Source organism: Oncorhynchus mykiss, chromosome 24, assembly GCF_013265735.2.
Source record: "Oncorhynchus mykiss isolate Arlee chromosome 24, USDA_OmykA_1.1, whole genome shotgun sequence".
Classification (NCBI taxonomy): domain Eukaryota; kingdom Metazoa; phylum Chordata; class Actinopteri; order Salmoniformes; family Salmonidae; genus Oncorhynchus; species Oncorhynchus mykiss.
The window spans coordinates 23,220,002-23,236,141 of NC_048588.1; the positions used below are offsets into that span (position 1 = coordinate 23,220,002).

At 44.0% G+C, this 16,140-nt stretch overlaps 1 protein-coding gene across 5 annotated transcripts in view; it reads right to left on the bottom strand.

The window, feature by feature from the left end:
- Positions 1-6,795: 6,795 nt before the first annotated feature.
- Positions 6,796-16,140, bottom strand: part of LOC110504038 (CMP-N-acetylneuraminate-beta-galactosamide-alpha-2,3-sialyltransferase 4) — a 68,393-nt gene continuing 59,048 nt past the window's right edge. For 4 of the 5 annotated variants that reach the window (XM_021582838.2, XM_036961429.1, XM_021582840.2 and 1 more), the window contains 4 exons: positions 14,785-14,974; positions 14,250-14,387; positions 7,385-7,537; positions 6,796-7,259 (listed from right to left, as the gene is read on the bottom strand). In XM_021582838.2, coding sequence (XP_021438513.1) covers positions 7,170-7,259; positions 7,385-7,537; positions 14,250-14,387; positions 14,785-14,974 — 571 coding nt within the window. In that variant the 3' untranslated portion in view covers positions 6,796-7,169. Of the gene's footprint in view, positions 7,260-7,384; positions 7,538-12,257; positions 13,726-14,249; positions 14,388-14,784; positions 14,975-16,140 lie in introns of those variants that run through there. The other variant, XM_021582841.2, reaches the window with a different exon arrangement.

Genomic DNA, 16,140 nt, shown 5'->3' on the forward strand with positions numbered 1-16,140 from the left:
ATTTTTGCAATTCGTTCCAGTCACAGGCAGCAGAGAACTGGAACGAAAGGCGGCCAAATGAGATGTTGGCTTTAGGGATGATCAGTGAGATACACCTGCTGGAGCGCGTGCTACGGGTGGGGATCTGGATACATACATAACTTTTGAAAAACTGGGCCCTGGAGACTGAAATTGCGGGGTAAAATGGATAAAGTGAATTTGTTTGAACATGCGGTATTAAATTGGTTTTAAATTGGATGGAATGGCCATGCTACAGTATCATAATCACAATTGTTACTGTTGATAAGTTATATCTTCTTAAAACTGCATTGTTGATTAAGGGCTTGTCAGTAAGATCTACACCGGACCATGTGACAAATAACATAACATTTGATTTGATTTTTATTTGAATGGAAGATCTCTTCTCTGGCTGCACCACATAGTTATTGACAGTGTAAACAGATGGGCCAAGGCACAGAGACGCAGAAGACATGCCTTGATCGAGCGGCAATGCATTTCAGGCTCCATTTCAACTGAAATAAAAACCAAATGTTTTAATTTAGCAGTTATGAGCAGCACAGATATGAACCGCAGGAGAACCATTTAAAGCTTGACCTTGTTGTAATTGAGAGCTGAGCTGAACCTCCCTCTATGCATATGACTTCAGAAAGACGTTGAAAGGGGTATTTTTGGTTGAAAATACGTATTTCAACCAATTTTGATCACTGGCTTGTCTAATGTACAGTACTGTAGTTGAAAGCACAGTAAATCACTCTGCCTTTGACAATAACCTATAACGTTAGATTGTGATGCACAAAGAGACATATCTGCAGTGTATCTGCAGTGACAGTCTATGTGTCCCTGAGCAGTATTTGCGCATCATCAGTTCACTCATTACAGCAGAGAGAGAAGCACTTACATGTCTATGATCCAGAAGAAAATAAATGTCCCTGTAATTGTAATCTAATTGTGCATCTCCTGACTAAAGGACATGGGCATGTGTAAGCACTGGAGGACTTACCATTAGGCATAAGAGGCAATTGCCTCAGGCCTTACATCATCAAGGGGCCTCATGAGCCGGGCTCTGTCTTGATCCACTGCATCTGCCAATATCGGCCTTCCACATCTGCGATGAAAGGTGGCCGAGCTACAGCGGTTTTGTCAACTTTTTCACCAGGAAGATATCATTCAGTCACAGGTGTAAGCCACATCCAAGTACTTATAGGTTCCGACACAGGGGTCACCGAACACAGAGTTGGATACCTTGACCAGGAGACATCCCAAAAATTGGTCTTCTCCGGAAAATGTCTGTAGTATCCGAACAGACTAATATGCCCCCACGATGGAAAGATAAGACTTTCAAGAACAAAATTATGTTCTCCATTTTGCTCTACCCCCACAAGAGTGACGGGGTTCTTCTGAAGGTAACCGAGTACCAGCTGAAAAAATGAAGGGAAGTGAATAGGGCATTTCTACAGTACGTAAAATATATACAAGTAATTCCACAATCCCAATATAAACATTCCCTGTCTTAGGTCAGTTAGGATCACCACTTTATTTTAAGAATGTGGAATGTCAGAATATAAGTAGAGAGAATTATTTATTTCAGCTTTAATTTCAGAGTCAGAAGTGTACATACACTCAATTAGTATTTGGTAGCATTGTCTTTAAATTGTTTTACTTGGGTCAAACGTTTACGGTAGCCTTCCACAAGCTCCCACAATAAGTTGAGTGAATTTTGGTCCATTCCTCTTGACAGAGCTGGTGTAACTGAGTCAGGGTTGTAGGCCTCCTTGCTCGCACATACTTTTTTATTCGGCCCACAAATTTTCTATAGGATTGAGGTCAGGGCTTTGTGATGACCCCTCCAATACCTTGACTTTGTTGTCCTTGAGCCATTTTGCCACACCTTTGGAAGTATGCTTGGGGTCATTGTCGATTTGGAAGACCCATTTGCGACCAAGCTTTAACTTCCTGACTGATGTCTTGAGATGTTGCTTCAATATATCCACATCCATTTTCCAAACTGTTTAAAGGCACAGTCAACATAGTGTATGTAAACTTCTGACCCACTGGAATTGTGATACAGTGAATTATAAGTGAAATAATCTGTCTAAACAATTGTTGGAAAAATGACTTGTGTCATCTACAAAGTAGATGTCCTTACCGACTTGTCAAAACTATAGTTTGTTAACAAGAAATTTGTGGAGTGGTTGAAAAATGAGTTTTAATGACTCCAACCTAAGTGTATGTAACTTCCGACTTCAACTGTGTTCCAGTCTGTGCTAGCAAAACAATCCTGTAGTTTAGCATCTGCTTCATCTGACCACTTTTTTATTGATCTAGTCACTGGTGCTTCTTGCTTTAATTATTAATTATAAGCAGGAATCAGGAGGATAGAATTATGGTCAGATTTGCCAAATGGAGGGAGAGGGAGAGCTTTGTATGCGTCTCTGTGTTTGGCGTAAAGGTGGTCCAAAGTTTTTTACCCTCTGGTTGCACATTTAACATGCTGATAGAAATTTGTTAAAATGGATTTAAGTTTCCCTGCATTAAAGTCCCCAGCTACTAGGAGCGTCGCCTCTGGGTGAGCGTTTTCTTGTTTGCTTATGGCGGAATACAGCTCATTCAAGGCTGTCTTATTGCCAGCCTCCGTCTGTGGTGGTATGTAAACAAATACAAAAAATACAGATGAAAACTCTAGGTAGATAGTGTGGTCTACAGCTTATCATGAGATACTCTACCTCAAGCGAGCAATAGCTTGAAATTCCTTAAATATCGTGCACCAGCTGTTATTTACAAAAATACATAGTCTGCCACCCCTTGTCTTACCAGACGCCGCTGTTATATCCTGCCGGTACAGCGTATAACCAGCCAGCTGTATGTTGATAATGTCGTCGTTCAGCCACAACTCCATGAAGCATAAGATATTACAGTTTTGAGTGTCCCGTTAGTAGTTTAATTTTTCTCGTAGGTCATAGATTTTATTCTCCACGTTGATATTGATTGTGGCGAGAGTGATTGTCGTGGAAATTCAGTACTGAGAGAGACTTTTCTTCAAACAATCATCTTTATTTAATTTAAATTAATTATTGCAATAATGAGGCTGGTCGAGACCACACCCTTGAGTGTTGGACCAAGTAACCTAACCTTTACACAAATGCAGAGTACTATATATAGCTGACACTAACAATGCTCAGTCATGGTTGGTTCAACACCCCTCATGCAGACCAAGGAGCATCATAAGTCACTCTGGGATCGTCCTGTTGTTATCTGCACGAGGTCTGTTCTCTTAACCCCACCCTGGCTTAGTTTCCCAGATGCAAGGATGAATTTGAGACAATGAGGGATTGTTCTACTCCTAAGCTATCTCCCCCCAAAATATATCATATTACTCCAGTGCTAGCCTCTCTACACTGGCTTCCTGTTAAGGCAAGGGCTGATTTCAAGGTTTTACTGCTAACCTACAAAGCATTACATGGGCTTGCTCCTACCAATCTTTCTGATTTGGTCCTGCTGTACATACCTACACGTACGCTACGGTTACAAGACACAGGCCTCCTTATTGTCCCTAGAATTTCCAAACAAACAGCTCGAGGCAGGGCTTTCTCCTATAGAGCTCAATTTTTATGGAATGGTCTGCCTATCCATGTGAGAAACGCAGACTCGGTCTCAACCTTTAAGTCTTTTTGAAGACTCATCTCTTCAGTAGGTCCTATGATTGAGTGTAGTCTGGCCCAGGAGTGCGAAGGTGAACGGAAAGGCACTGGAGCAAAGAACTGCCCTTGCGGTCTCTGCCTGGCCGGTTCCCCTCTCTCCACTAGGATTCTCTGCCTCAAACCCTATTACAGGGGCTGAGTCACTGGCTTACTGCTGCTCTTCCATGCCATCCCTAGGAGGGGTGCGTCACTTGAGTGGGTTGAGTCACTGAAGTGATCTCCTGTCCGGGTTGGCGCCCCCCCTTGGGTTGTGCCGTGGGGGAGATCTTCGTGGGCTATACTCAGCCTCGTCTCAGGATGGTAAGTTCGTGGTTGGAGATATCCCTATAGTGGTGTGGGTCGGTGCTTTGGCAAAGTGGGCGGGGTTATATCCTGCCTGTTTGGCCCTGTCCGGGGGTATTGTCGGACGGGGCCACAGTGTCTCCCGACCCCTCCGGTCTCAGCCTCCAGTATTTATGCTGCAATAGTTGTGTGTCTGGGGGGCTAGGTTCTGTTATATCTGGAGTATTTCTCTTGTCTTATCCGGTGTCCTGTGTGAATTCAGTATGTTCTCTCTAAATCTCTCTTTTTATTTTTCTTTCGGAGGACCTGAGCACTAGGACCATGCCTCAGGACTACCTGGCCTGATGTCTCCTTGCTGTCCCTAGTCCACCTGGTCGTGCTGCTTCTCCAGTTTCAACTGTTCTGCCTGCAGCTATGGAACCCTGACCTAGCAGCAGGCAGAACAGTTGAAACTGCAGCAGCGCCTCTTCAACCTCAGGAGGATGAAGAAATTTGGCTTGTCACCAAAAGCACTCACAAACTTTTACAGATGCACAATCGAGAGCATCCTGTCGGGCTGTATCACCACCTGGTACGGCAACTGCTCCACCCACAACCGTAAGGCTCTCCAGAGGGTAGTGAGGTCTGCACAACGCATCACCGGGGGCAAACTACCTGCCCTCCAGGACACCTACACCACCCGATGTCACAGGAAGGCCATAAAGATTATCAAGGACAACAACCACCCGAGCCACTGCCTGTTCACCCCGCTATCATCCAGAAGGCGAGGTCAGTACAGGTGCATCAAAGCAGGGACCGAGAGACTGAAAAACAGCTTCTATCTCAAGGCCATCAGACTGTTAAACAGCCACCACTAACATTGAGTGGCTGCTGCCAACATACTGACTCAACTCCAGCCACTTTAATAATGGAAACATTCATGTAACAAATATATCACTAGCCACTTTAAACAATGCCACTTAATATAATGTTTACATACCCTACATTACTCATCTCATATGTATATACTGTGCTCGATACCATCTACTGCATCTTGACATCTTTATGTAATAAGTGTATCACTAGCCACTTTAAACATTGCCACTTTTATATGTTTACCTACCCTACATTACTCATCTCATATGTATATACTGTGTTCGATACCATCTACTGCATCTTGCCTATGCCGTTCTGTACCATCACTCATTCATATATCTTATTGTTCATATTCTTCATCCCTTTACATATTCTTCATCCCTTGTGTGTACAAGGTAATTGTTGTGAAATTTTTAGGTTAGATTACTCGCTGATTATTACTGCATTGTCGGAACTAGAAGCACAAGCATTTTGCTACACTCGCATTAACATCTGCTAACCATGTGTATGTGAGAAATAAAATTTGATTTGACCTGTTCACTGGACGTACTACCTGTCCCAGACCTGCTGTTTGATCTGAATGATCGGCTATGAAAAGCCAACTGACATTTATGCTTGTGGTGTTGACCCGTTGCGCCTTCTACAACCACTGTGATTATTATTTGACCCTGCTGGTCATCTATGAACATTTGAACATCTTGGCCATGTTCTGTTATAATCTCCCCCTGGCATAGCCAGAAGAGGACTGGCCACCCCTCATAGCCTGGTTCCTCTATAGGTTTCTTCCTAGGTTCTGGCCTTCATAGGGAGTTTTTCCTAGCCACCGTGCTTCTACACCTGCATTGCTTGCTGTTTGGGTTTTAGGCAGGGTTTCTGTACAGCACTTTGTGACATCAGCTGATTTAAGAAGGGCTTTATAAATACATTTGATTGATTGATTTGTCGCTAGCAACATTATTCAGTCATTCTGATTAAAGAGCATCTCACTGTGACAGTACTGCACGGTAAGACCGGCTGCTAGTGCTGTTGTTGGATCTGCCCCAAGCTTCAGCTTCTATCTCTGAAGTGGCTGTTTTTTGGGGGCCGTGAAATGAGAAGCTACCTACTGTATCCTTCACCACCTTTATGAAGAGCCTTTACGCTATCTAGTGGCCAAAAGCTGACACAGCACCTCAGCTGCAAATAGACTTAATTTAGGTAAGACAGGTCAATTATCGCTTTTCCCATAAACCAAATAACAATAAGCTAAGCCACATATGCCGAGTGTGCAAAACATTTAGAACACCATCCTATAGTGAGTAGCAGCCCCTTTTGCCCTCAGAACAGCCTTAATTCATCAGGGCATTGACTCTACAAGGTGTCGAAAGTGTTCCACAGGGATGCTGGCCTATGTGGACTCCAATGCTGGATGTCCACAAGTTGGCTGGATGTCCTTTGGGTGATGGACCATTCTTGATACACACGGGAAACTATGAAAATCCCAGCAGCGTTGCAGTTCTTGACACAAACCCTTGCACCTGGCACCTACTACCATACCCTGTTCAAAGGCACGTAAATCTTTTGTCTTGCTGATTCATCTTCTGAATGGTACACGTACACAATCCATGACTCAATTGTCTCAAGGCTTAAACATCCTTCTTTACCCTGTCTCCTCCCCTTCATCTACACTGAAGTGGATTTAACAATTATTGCTTTACGTGTGTATCAAGAATGGTTAAATAAATAAAGGTTCAATAAAAAATATATAACAAGTGAAATCAATAAGGGATCATAATGTGAATTCACCTGGTCAGTCTGTCATGGAAAGAGCAGGTGTCCATAATGTGTTATACACTCAGTGTATGTCTCATAACAGACTAAACTATTCCCAACTTAAAAAACAACATCAATAAATGAAAACATTTGGGAAAATGTTTGACCATGGCACAGTCTTTGCTAAGAAATAGTAAACTGAACAGAGTGATATTTTCCTTTAGATTTAATTTGAATAAAAATGTATTACATACAATAAAATATCCAGTGGTACCATTTCAAAGACAATATATATTTTTAAGTTAATTAAAATCAGAACTCAGGAAAAAAAAATGAAATTATTTTGTTATTTTTAATGTTTGGACTGTATGGACAATATTGTCAGCAGAGTCCACAACTGCCATCTGTGAGTAGCCTAGTCCATAAAACACCCACTAGCCTCTACCGTCTAGGCATGTGTAGATCTGAAGAAACATTTATATGTATTAGCAGTGCAGTGAAAATTCCTTGCAGATTTTGATGAAGTTCCTAGGTCAGGGACAGGGGGTGTTTCTGGGCCGTGCCCGTGCGTGTGTGTGTGTGTCAGGAGTGAGGGTGTAAGTACAGGATAGCCCCCGAATCCTCTAGTTTTTTTAAGGCTTCTGCTTCGTGGGTAAGGTCATGGTAGGAATCCTGGAACAGAACGAAAGCAGAGCCTAAACATAACATCACAGTGCAGTGAAAAATCTACTAGCATGGCACATAACACTGAGTGTTGATCTCTCACAGGAGTTAAGTAAAATCCCATGCACACTCACCTTCATGGATTTCATAGTGTCATATCCATAGTAGTGTATAGGATGCTTCTGGTTTTTGGATGCTGGATATCCAAACCCAGCTATGTGGACCACATCACAGTAGTTGAGTGCCACGAACACGGCAAGGATCCCTGTAGTGGGGTGTACCGGTTTCTGTAGGAGGGAGAACCAAAACCAATGAGACCTACAGTATATTATAAACTGTGTGGTTCCAGCCCTGAATGCTGATTGGCTGACAGCCGTGGTATATCAGACCATATACCACGTGTATGACAAAACATTTAATTTTACTCCTCTAATTAAGTAGGTAACCAGTTTATAATAGCAATAAGTCACCTCGGGAGTTTGTGGTATATGGCCAACTTCGCGATGCTGTCATGCCTAAGAACAGTCCTTAGCCATGGTATATTAGCCATATACCACACCCCCTCGTGCTTTTTTGCTTAAGTAATATACATGTAGTATTATGTTTGACACAGTAGGGGGCATCCGAAACCAGTAAAAACTCCCATAGTCCTGCATTTCTAGTACATTAGTTGGCATGACAAGTAAATTACAGAGCAGTGTACCCTTTTCTTAATGTGTACTTAGACAAAGCGAGATGGTACTAGGATTTTTGACTTTTTGTCTCCAGTACAATGTGAGGGGTGTCCCTGGTTTGATTCCGTTCATGGACACACATCCCTGGGTAGCTCCTCTTTTCAGTTCGCTGCAGCTAGCGACTGGAACGAGCTGCAAAAAAACACTCAAACTGGACGTTTTATCTCCATCTCTTCATGCAAAGACTCAGTCATGGAAACTCTTGCTGACAGTTGTGGCTGCTTCGCGTGATGTATTGTTGTCTCTACCCTCTTGCCCTTTGTGCTGTTGTCTGTGCCCAATAATGTTTGTACCATGTTTGTGCTGCTACCATGTTGTTCTTCTGCCATGTTGTGTTGCAACCATGTTGTCAAGTGTTGCTACCATACTGTGTTTTCATGTGTTGCTGCCTTGCTATGTTGTCGTCTTAGGTATCTCTTTATGTAGTGTTGTGGTGTCTCTCTTGTCGTGATGTGTGTTTTGTCCTATATTTTTATTTTGTATTTTTAATCCCAGCCCCCGTCCCCACAGGAGGCCTTTGCCTTCTGGTAGGCCGTCATTGTAAATAAGAATTTTTTCTTAACTGACTTGCCTAGTTAAATAAAGGTTAAATAAAACTGCTCTATGTAAATAATGATTACCAATGTTCACAGAGGCAGCAGAGGGAAATTGTTTCTACATGAGAGCTGTGAAGGGGGATTAAAATCCCCTTTCCAAAGAGTAGGTTAAATTGAGCCTTTTTTTACATTCAGCATCGATCCCATCAAGGGAAATATAGTATACTTTCTAACAAAGATATCTACATATATTTCAGAATGTTGTGTATCCCTGGAAATAATCATAATTCATGTAAACATTACAGTTTTGAAAAAAAAAGTTCTCTTGGCACAATTTATAACGGGTATGCGGTTAATCCACCTACAAATGTCTGTACCGAATTAAATAATTACCACTTCCTTTCTAAAATAATGTCTACCTTTATTTTCAAAACACAATTCTACACAATCCCAACCGCTTTTTGTCTTTTAATCATTATAAGCATCTTTTAACACAGGCTTAAGACCTAACAAACAGTTTCTATTTAAAAAGAAAAACACATAGGCCAGGCCCTGTTGTTACATCATGACTACCGACCTGTAGCACACCTGGAGGCATGGGTCTTTGGCATGGGTCCTCAGATCCTCAAACGGTTCTACTGCTGCATCACTGCTTGGTATGTCAACTGCTCGGCCTCTGACCGCAAGGCACTACAATGGGTAGTGCGTACGGCCCAGTACATCACTGGGGCCAAGCTTCCTGCCATCCAGGACCTCTATACTAGGCGGTGTCAGAGGAAGGCCCTAAAAATTGCCAAAGACTAGCCACCCTAGTCATAGACTGTTGTCTATAAGCGTCAGTATAGAGACAAAGTAGAATCTCAATTCAACGGCTCAGACACAAGAGGTATGTGGCAGGGTCGACAGTCAATCACGGATTACAAAAAGAAAACCAGCCCCGTCACGGACCAGGATGTCTTGCTCCCAGGCAGACTAAATAACTTTTTTTGCCCGCTTTGAGGACAATACAGTGCCACTGACACGGCCCGCAACTAAAACATGCGGACTCTCCTTCACTGCAGCCGACGTGAGGAAAACATTTAAACGTGTCAACCCTCGCAAGGCTGCAGGCCCAGACGGCATCCCCAGCCGCGCCCTCAGAGCATGCGCAGACCAGCTGGCTGGTGTGTTTACGGACATATTCAATCAATCCCTATCCCAGTCTGTTGTTCCCGCAAGCTTCAAGGGGGACACCATTGTTCCTGTTCCCAAGAAAGCTAAGGTAACTGAGCTAAACGACTACCGCCCCGTAGCACTCACTTCCGTCATCATGAAGTGCTTTGAGAGACTAGTCAAAGACCATATCACCTCCACCCTACCTGACACCCTAGACCCACTCCAATTTGCTTACCGCCCAAATAGGTCCACAGACGATGCAATCTCAACCACACTGCACACTGCCCTAACCCATCTGGACAAGAGGAATACCTATGTGAGAATGCTGTTCATCGACTATAGCTTGGCATTTAACACCATAGTGCCCTCCAAGCTCGTCATCAAGCTCGAGACCCTGGGTCTCGACCCCGTCCTGTGCAACTGGGTACTGGACTTCCTGACGGGCCGTCCCCAGGTGGTGAGGGTAGGCAACAACATTTCCACCCCGCTGATCCTCAACACTGGGGCCCCACAAGGGTGCGTTCTGAGCCCTCTCCTGTACTCCCTGTTCACGCACGACTGCGTGGCCACGCACGCCTCCAACTCAATCCTCAAGTTTGCGGACGACACAACAGTGGTAGGCTTGATTACCAACAACGACGAGACGGCCTACAGGGAGGAGGTGAGGGCCCTCGGAGTGTGGTGTCAGGAAAATAACCTCACACTCAACATCAACAAAACTAAGGAGATGATTGTGGACTTCAGGAAACAGCAGAGGGAACACCCCCCCTATCCACATCGATGGAACAGTAGTGGAGAGGGTAGAAAGTTTTAAGTTCCTCGGCGTACACATCACAGACAAACTGAATTGGTCCACCCACACAGACAGCATCGTGAAGAAGGCGTAGCAGCGCCTCTTCAACCTCAGGAGGCTGAAGAAATTTGTCTTGTCACCAAAAGCACTCACAAACTTCTACAGATGCACAATCGAGAGCATCCTGTCGGGCTGTATCAACGCCTGGTACGGCAACTGCTCCGCCCACAACCGTAAGGCTCTCCTGAGGGTAGTGATGTCTGCACAACGCATCACCGGGGGCAAACTACCTGCCCTTCAGGACACCTACACCACCCGATGTCACAGGAAGGCCATAAAGATCATCAAGGACAACAACCACCCGAGTCACTGCCTGTTCACCCCGCTATCATCCAGAAGGCGAGGTCAGTACAGGTGCATCAAAGCTGGGACCGAGAGACTGAAAAACAGCTTCTATCTCAAGGCCATCAGACTGTTAAACAGCCACCACTATCATTGAGTGGCTGCTGCCAACACACTGACTCAACTCCAGCCACTTTAATAATGGGAATTGATGGGAAATTATGTAAAATATATCACTAGCCACTTTAAACAATGCTACCTAATATAATGTTTACATATCCTACATTATTCATCTCATATGTATATGTATATACTGTACTCTATATCATCTACTGCATGTTTATGTAATACATGTATCACTAGCCACTTTAACTATGCCACTTTGTTTACATACTCATCTCATATGTATATACTGCACTCAATACCATCTACTGTATTTTGCCTATGCCGCTCTGTACCATCACTCATTCATATATCTTTATGCACATATTCTTTATCCCCTTACACTTGTGTCTATAAGGTAGTAGTTTTGGAATTGTTAGCTAGATTACTTGTTGGTTATTACTGCATTGTCGGAACTAGAAGCACAAGCATTTCGCTACACTCGCATTAACATCTGCTAACCATGTGTATGTGACAAATAAAATTAGATTTGATTTGATTTGTCTTTGCTATCGCAAGGCAAACCGTACCGGAGCGCCAAGTCTAGGCTCAAGAGGCTTCTAAACAGCTTCTACCCCCAAGCTATAAGACTCCTGAACATCTAATCAAATTACTATTTGCATTGCCCCCCCCCCTCTTTTACGCTGCTGCTACTCTCTGTTATTATCTATGCATAGTCACTTTAATAACTCTACCTACATGTACATATTACCTCAATTACCTCAACTATCCTGTGCCCCCGCATATTGACTCTGTACCGGTACCCCCTGTATATAGCCTCGCTATTGTTATTTTACTGCTGCTCTCTAAATTATTTGTTATTTTATGTATACTTTTTTAGCCATTTTTCTTCAAACTGCATTGTTGTTAAGGGCTTGTAAGTAAGCATTTCACTATAAGGTAAAGTTTTAGACTGATCCAATGAACCATTGCATTACTGTTCAAAATGTATCAAGACTGCTCAAATGTGCCTAATTGGTTTATTAATACATTTTCAAATTCATAACTGTGCACTCTCCTCAAACAATAGCATGGTATTCTTTCACTGTAATAGCAACTGTAAATTGGACAGTGCAGTTAGATTCTAACAAGATTCTAAGCTTTCAGTCAATTTCCTATGTCCTGGGAAATGTTCTTGTTACTTACAACCTAATGCTAATCACATTACACTCCATTAGCTCAACCGTCCCACGGGGGACCCACCCAATCATGTAGAGATTTTTAATATGTAGTAGTAATTGACATTAGGGTAGAGTGGAACACAATCATCCTAATGATGATGTTGTATTCGGCGCATTTGACAAATAGCATTTGATTTGATTGAAGAGATATTGCCTTTAAGAACAATCTTAAAAGTATCTACTTTGGTTTAGATACAAGCATCGTGAAACCTCTAACACAATAAATTAATTTGACTTGGTGAAAGTCCGTTTTTTGGCCCTAAGTTGTTTACCACTTTTTCCATGTGGTTTCTTCCTTCACAGACTGAAATGATGGGGTGACTAAACTTATCCCTTTGGCTCAACTTACCCGACTCTCCCTTATCTGTTCCATGTAATCATTAACCTTGGTTTACTCAACAACCCACCATTTCCAAGGAAGCTTCTTGTTCAGGCACATTATTCCCGCCTACTGCTTTCTCAATTCCTTCCAATAGAACCCTACTGAGGTGCTGTGGGTCTGCAGTATAAATCAGCCAAATAAAATAAAAATAAAACAACAATACATAAAACCTTCAAAATGGCAGACCAATACTGAGTGCAGGAGCCTTTCCAAGGTAAATGTCTGTGAGTGAGTGAGTGAGTGAGTGAGTGAGTGAGTGAGTGAGTGAGTGAGTCAGTGAGTCAGTCAGTGAGTCCTGCAGGGCTTTACAAGCATGCTGTCTGACCTGGACAGCCATTACTCGTGCCCTAAGGAGAGAGAAACTGGAGAAACCAAGTTCTCAAACCTGTGCTTCTCCTCTCTTCATCACACTGTATGGGACATTCCTCCAAACCTGGTTCCTAATGCACTTAGCATAAGTGCCTTTTCTTCCTGAGCCTGGCTCGGCTAAATCTGACATTCTGTGTGCATTAGTCTCATGTGGTCGGTCACCGAGCGCTCCAACTTCTGTAGTGCCTCGCATAGTTTGGACATTGGCCCATGGAGCCTTGGTGAGGTGAATATTGTCACTGCTGTTCGCCAAGCAGACCAGATTGGTGGGAGTCGGACCTTTGTTTTGGAAGGGGGTGGCGGTGGGGGCTGTCTGACTGACAGGGGCATTAGTTAGCCCTCTAGCTCTCCTCAGCTCAGTCAGCCTCTGTATTGTAACCAGCCTGCTGCTGCTGCCTTCTCACAGGGCATGTGGATGACTGCCAACATGGCAGCCACAGGGAGGGGGTGAGAGTTTGGCATCGGGGTTGTGGGGCTGCGGTCGGGCCCGTGACCCTGGAAAGTGACAGGGGAGAGGGGAATGAGGGCAAAGGGGCCAGGATCGAGTGCTCGGCATGGTTCCTGTTCCTGTTCTCGCTCAGAGTAAACAGCCTACGCCCTCCAGCCAGACACCCAGCCAGCCAGGAGACAGCCAGCCAAGGTTGAGCTCATCTTGCCTGTAGGGCCACGCAGATGGAGGAGTGCTATGCTCGGGCTGCCCCGCTGATCGCCTGCAGGACCCCTTCTTTCCCACTGTTCCCTCGGCACAGACACCAGCCAGTTGTGTTTGCATTTCAGCAGTCCAAAGAGTGCACAGCCTCAGTCTCTGACACAGGGGCTCGCTGGGGGAACAAATTAAACCAAACTTAACCTGGCTTTGTTCCATCTCAAAGACATCTCCACCATGCACTGAACAAGCCCTCTTGGCAGATGGACCTCTTGGCCAATGAAAACACAATTCCACATTAGTTATAGCTGAAATCAATGTATCATGTATTTCAAAACCCAGAATTCCTTAGCCAAACAGAGAATTGTACTCCCAATTTGTGAACAGAAAACAGCTCAATGGCTTACTATTCAAATGTCATCCATCACAATATTCTATTCCGCAATAATTTTTCTTCATTCCATTAGTTCTGTTGTTCCATTCTGCATATGTTCTACTGTTATTTTGTGGAATTCCCTGCAGTATCGTTTTGTTCTTGCTCATCCATTTCTGGGTAACCAGTAGAGCGTTTGGGACTGACCTCCTTTCCAAACTGCAGCTGGTAGACAGCACAAAACACTGGCCACTTTACATGGATTTATTTTCTGCCCATTACCTGGTTCCCAACGTGGCTAGGAGTAAACAGAGCTGATCCCTTACCTGTTTGCTCTTTGGTTGAAGTGGGATTTGTAGCAGACTGCTGGCCGTCCCATGCAGGAAGTGAGGGTCCAGCACCCGGATGCGACTGGTCCTGCCCAGCCAGATCTGTGGAGGGGGCTTCCAGAAACCTTTCCTCACCTGACACACACACACACACACACACACACACACACACACACACACACACACACACACACACACACACACACAGGAAAAGGTGTGTTGATTAGTGAGTACACACACACAGAGCCCGTGTCTACACAATTGAGGCCCTGTTTAAGTCTCATTCTTCTCAGGGCGACCTACTCCTAAATGAAGGAGTAATGACCCTGTCCCTAATCATGCTAATAGCGACCATAGCAGCCTGAGCTAAACCAGAGAGTGGAGGTGTTTGGGCTGCTGAGACTACAGTTGGATTTTCAAGTAGGTTTGGCAAGGCTGCCATTGATAATGTACATTTTGTCACTGCGTGGATGGATTGCAAGTACCAGGGAAGCAGCTAAAATGGAGGTGTGTGTGCGCACACATCCAGTACCCTCTTCTCGTCGTACAGGATCTCTTTGAGCCAGCGGAGGTCCTGCTGTTTGAAAGGCACTAGGACCATAAGGGTGTCGGGGTCGTTGTGCATGCTGGGGTTGTAGGAGGCCGACTCAGGGTAGAAGAGACGCATAGTGGTCTTGTTCCCCACGTCATCCTCATAACCTCTGACAGGGGCATCATTCAGCCTGCACAGGGACACAGATAAAGATAAACCTTAGCCATTCACTTCTATAAAAATAAAACAGAGTAAAAACACCAGCACACAATTCCTGAAGTGTAAATAGCAACACTCCAACCACAAAGGGTTTTCTTAGTGAGACTTCCTATTTATCTTATTTTCCTACGTAAGCACCTACGCACCTACGTAAGTTTGTTGGATTGTGTTTATTGCATTTGAATAAAAAAGCAAACAAGTAACAGTGCTACACTGGACAAAAATAACATGGAGTTAATTCTACGCTTGCCACCAGTCACAGTTCCAGTATCCTTGCGTGCCAGGAATGCCATCGCTGGTGAAATTGACTACAGTTCAAGTAACCTTCATATTCTGAGTGTTTGCATGATAAGTTGAAAGCTGTTCTACCCTGCCTCTTATGTAACAGAATGCACTCCACTATTTCACCACCATGTATCAAAACAGGTGAAAACCCCTGTCTAGTTTATAGTGTTTAGGATTGTACATTTTAATGCAAGATTGCTCTGATTGTGTCTGGCGTTTTAAGATTTTTCCAGTCTAATGCAAGCGTCGGAAACATCAGGCTTGGTAGGAGAACAGAGCACCAAATGTCAATGAACTCTATTTCCTCAGCCTATGAGATTAGATTCAGAGAATCGGAGAAGTAAGAGCTGAGCAGAACAGAACAAAGCAGAACAGACCAGAGTGCATTGTGCCTGGATATGACCAGGCAAAATTGCCTGGGCTGTTGGTAAGAGGCTTATAAAAAAAACTTAAAATGTATGTGTTCCTTCCAAGGCTATAAATCTGATTTGAAGAGGGCGCTGGGGTGTTTTTCTGCATGGTCGACCAAATCCCCCTTTTAAGCGCCTGAGTTAACCCAACAGTTGACTGATTGCATAGAGAAAGGCATTAAAGCAAGGTCACCAGTCTGAGCTGGCCATTATAGTACAGCATTATGTTTCCATGGGCAAAACGAATTAGAATACCCCTCTTTAGAGGACAATGCATCATAGAAAATCTGTTTGTTTTTTACTGGATTGCGGGAATTGCTACGGAAAAGGCCATTGGGGGACTGGTTAAATGCTATTGTGGCTATAGACTGTACCCTGAGCCATATTTCGATATCAAATGCAGGCCTGCCAACCCTGTCCGTACTAGACGGGCGCGAAAAAT